Below are 2,550 nucleotides of genomic sequence, written 5' to 3'. Positions count from 1 at the left end.
CACAGATGACGCGGTAATGAAATGCTCGATCGGCTTTCTAACGACTTCCTGTTTTACTTCACGACCGGGAAAAGTTTGGAGGTTTTTAATTATAAGCACATTTACAAAATAACGGATTCTATTCCTAATGCGACACACGCTTATAAATGTAATAGCATCTGTCAGAACATAAGTTAAGGTGAGCAGTATTATGGATTTTTTTTGCTGTGTTTGGGATTTGGGCCGCTGTGCCGTGATTTATCGAGCGCTTTTGTTCTGTAATGAAAACAAAACGTCAGTTTAAGCTTTTAACTGGTACCTAGGAAAGTAAAGGCACGAAGTAAAACGGCAACATACAGTCGCTAATCTGTTGTTGTTTTTTATCTGAACTTACAGGTTATTTATTTCTACGCTACATTTCCAATATATGCTTTGTGTAGATTATATTGACTCGTGACTTGACTCGGACTCTAGCCTAAAGACTCAGAATCAGAATCAGAAATAATTTATTGATCCCAGAGGGAAATTGCAGTTCTTACAGTAGCACCCATTTATGTAGAAGAATAAACACTCTAAAACAAGAGACAAGAAAAAATAAGAAAAATTTGCAAATAGAACTTAAAAAGTTATTTCACACATAATTAAATAATTAAAAATTAAAATACTTACATTATTATTGTTGCACATATGAATAACGAATATACATCTGTCATGAACTACCAGGAATCTTTCTGTCTCTTCCAAGAAACCCATTGAAGTGGGTCGTCAATGGATCTTACACTAAAAAAAACTCAAGAAAACCCAAAAAGTATGTCCAGATCAAAAGAAAAAGCTTTACTGAAGACAAAACCAAGCTTCTGCCATGAATATCCCAATCCCCCAATCTGAACCCCATAGAATAGAAAACCTGTAGGGTCAGCAAAAGATGAGAATGCAACCATCTAGATTGACCCTGAACTATCTAGAGAGGTTCTGTGGAGAGGAACTGTGTCAAATGCTCTGCTCTGTTCTCCAACTTTGTGTTATAGGAGAAGACTTAGTGCTGATAGATGTGACAGATATACTGTGATAATAAATACCTTTTGAGGCAGTCAATCTCAGCAGGTATATGTTTAAGTCGGTTCCCCCCGAAGGACAGGGACTGGAGGCGGGGTAGGTGCAGCAGCTGTTTGGGGATCTGTTCGAATCTGTTCCCACTCAGGTTCACCACCTCCAGCCGCTGGAGAGAGCTCAAGTCTTTGGGCAGAGAGAACTCATCCAGTCGGTTGTTCTTGGCCAGCAGGGTTTGGAGGTTGCTCAGGCCGGTGATGGCCTCACTCAGGTCGGTCAGGGCGTTATTACTCACGTCCAGGAACTGGAGGTTGGTGAAGAGATGGATGGAGATCGGCAGGGCTGTCAGTCTGTTATAACAGAGGAGAAGATATGAGGTCTCAGCCCTGCGTTTCTCAGCCACACTGTCCACATTCACACTGTTTAAACCCAAGTGAGATAAATCCAACACTCTTTCACCGCCGTCTGCTCCTTCGGAACACTCCATGTTTAATGATTAGCCCTAAACGAGTCCTTCTGTACAGTTTAAATCATGCTGTAGGTCGGTTATCCTCTTATTATCCGCTCACATTAAATCACACAGGCTGCTTTCTTCAACAGCACGAGTGCTCGCCGAAAGCTGTATAAGTCCCGCACCACACACTCAATGTAACCTACACACTTGTGTAATCCAGGTTCCGGGGCTGAGCCCACGCCATAATCACGCCTACAAGTCGTTTAACTCGTTACTGTACAGTCATTTCTGGATTTCTAAAGTAAATATACTAAAAAGCAGTTATATGTATATATATATATATTAAAAGCAAACATATCCATGATGCATATATGTCCAAAAGATGAAGTTAAAGCAGGTTTTAAAGTACATGAGATCGGGTTTTAGTTGGGAGCCACATGCTTCAGATTTCATTATGCAACAGGTCGACAGTCTTACCCCTCACTTCACATGTAAGATAGTTTCTAACTTTAGGGAATCTAAATTTACCACCAACAAACACAGCAGGCAAACCTAATATATATATAGAAAACCTGTATTTGTACCTGTATTATTTCTTTCAGTGGTATTACTAGAAATCTACAAGTCCATGTGTAAATAAATAGCTGGTCCTGCCACAAAATTTACATTTTCAGCATTTAGCAGATGCTTTTTATCCAAAGTGACTTACAGTGACCACAGTTCAGAAACATGCAGTCAGGTTAATTGGAGACACTGAATTGCCCTATAGGTGAATGGGTGTGTGTGTGTGTGTTTGCCCTGCTATGGACTGGCGCCCCATCAAGGGTGTTACTGTGTGCCTTGCGCCCATTGAAAAGCTGGGATTGCATTGTATTTAGTCTAATTGTAATTTGATTTTGATGAAAGCATCAGCTAAAAGTATTTATGTATATGCTTATATAAACTTTTATGTTTACACTCTTACAGATGCATTTTACTACTACTTTATTATATTTATTGAATTATGTGTACTGTTATCAGCATAATTACAGCGTGTTTGAACAGTCAGTCTGGTATTATTTGCACTG

General features: G+C 39.6%; 1 protein-coding gene across 1 annotated transcript; it reads right to left on the bottom strand.

The window, feature by feature from the left end:
* Nucleotides 1–1,058: 1,058 nt before the first annotated feature.
* LOC134307870 (leucine-rich repeat-containing protein 58-like) lies at nucleotides 1,059–1,619 on the bottom strand (the record flags this gene model as incomplete). The annotated part of the gene is made up of 1 exon (XM_062990594.1): nucleotides 1,059–1,619. A coding segment is annotated over exon 1 (458 nt), but the record flags the coding sequence as incomplete, so codon positions are not given.
* Between the last annotated feature and the right edge of the window lie 931 nt (nucleotides 1,620–2,550).

Source organism: Trichomycterus rosablanca, unplaced genomic scaffold (genome assembly GCF_030014385.1).
Source record: "Trichomycterus rosablanca isolate fTriRos1 unplaced genomic scaffold, fTriRos1.hap1 scaffold_360, whole genome shotgun sequence".
NCBI lineage: Eukaryota > Metazoa > Chordata > Actinopteri > Siluriformes > Trichomycteridae > Trichomycterus > Trichomycterus rosablanca.
This window is presented reverse-complemented; position numbering and strand designations above follow the sequence as displayed.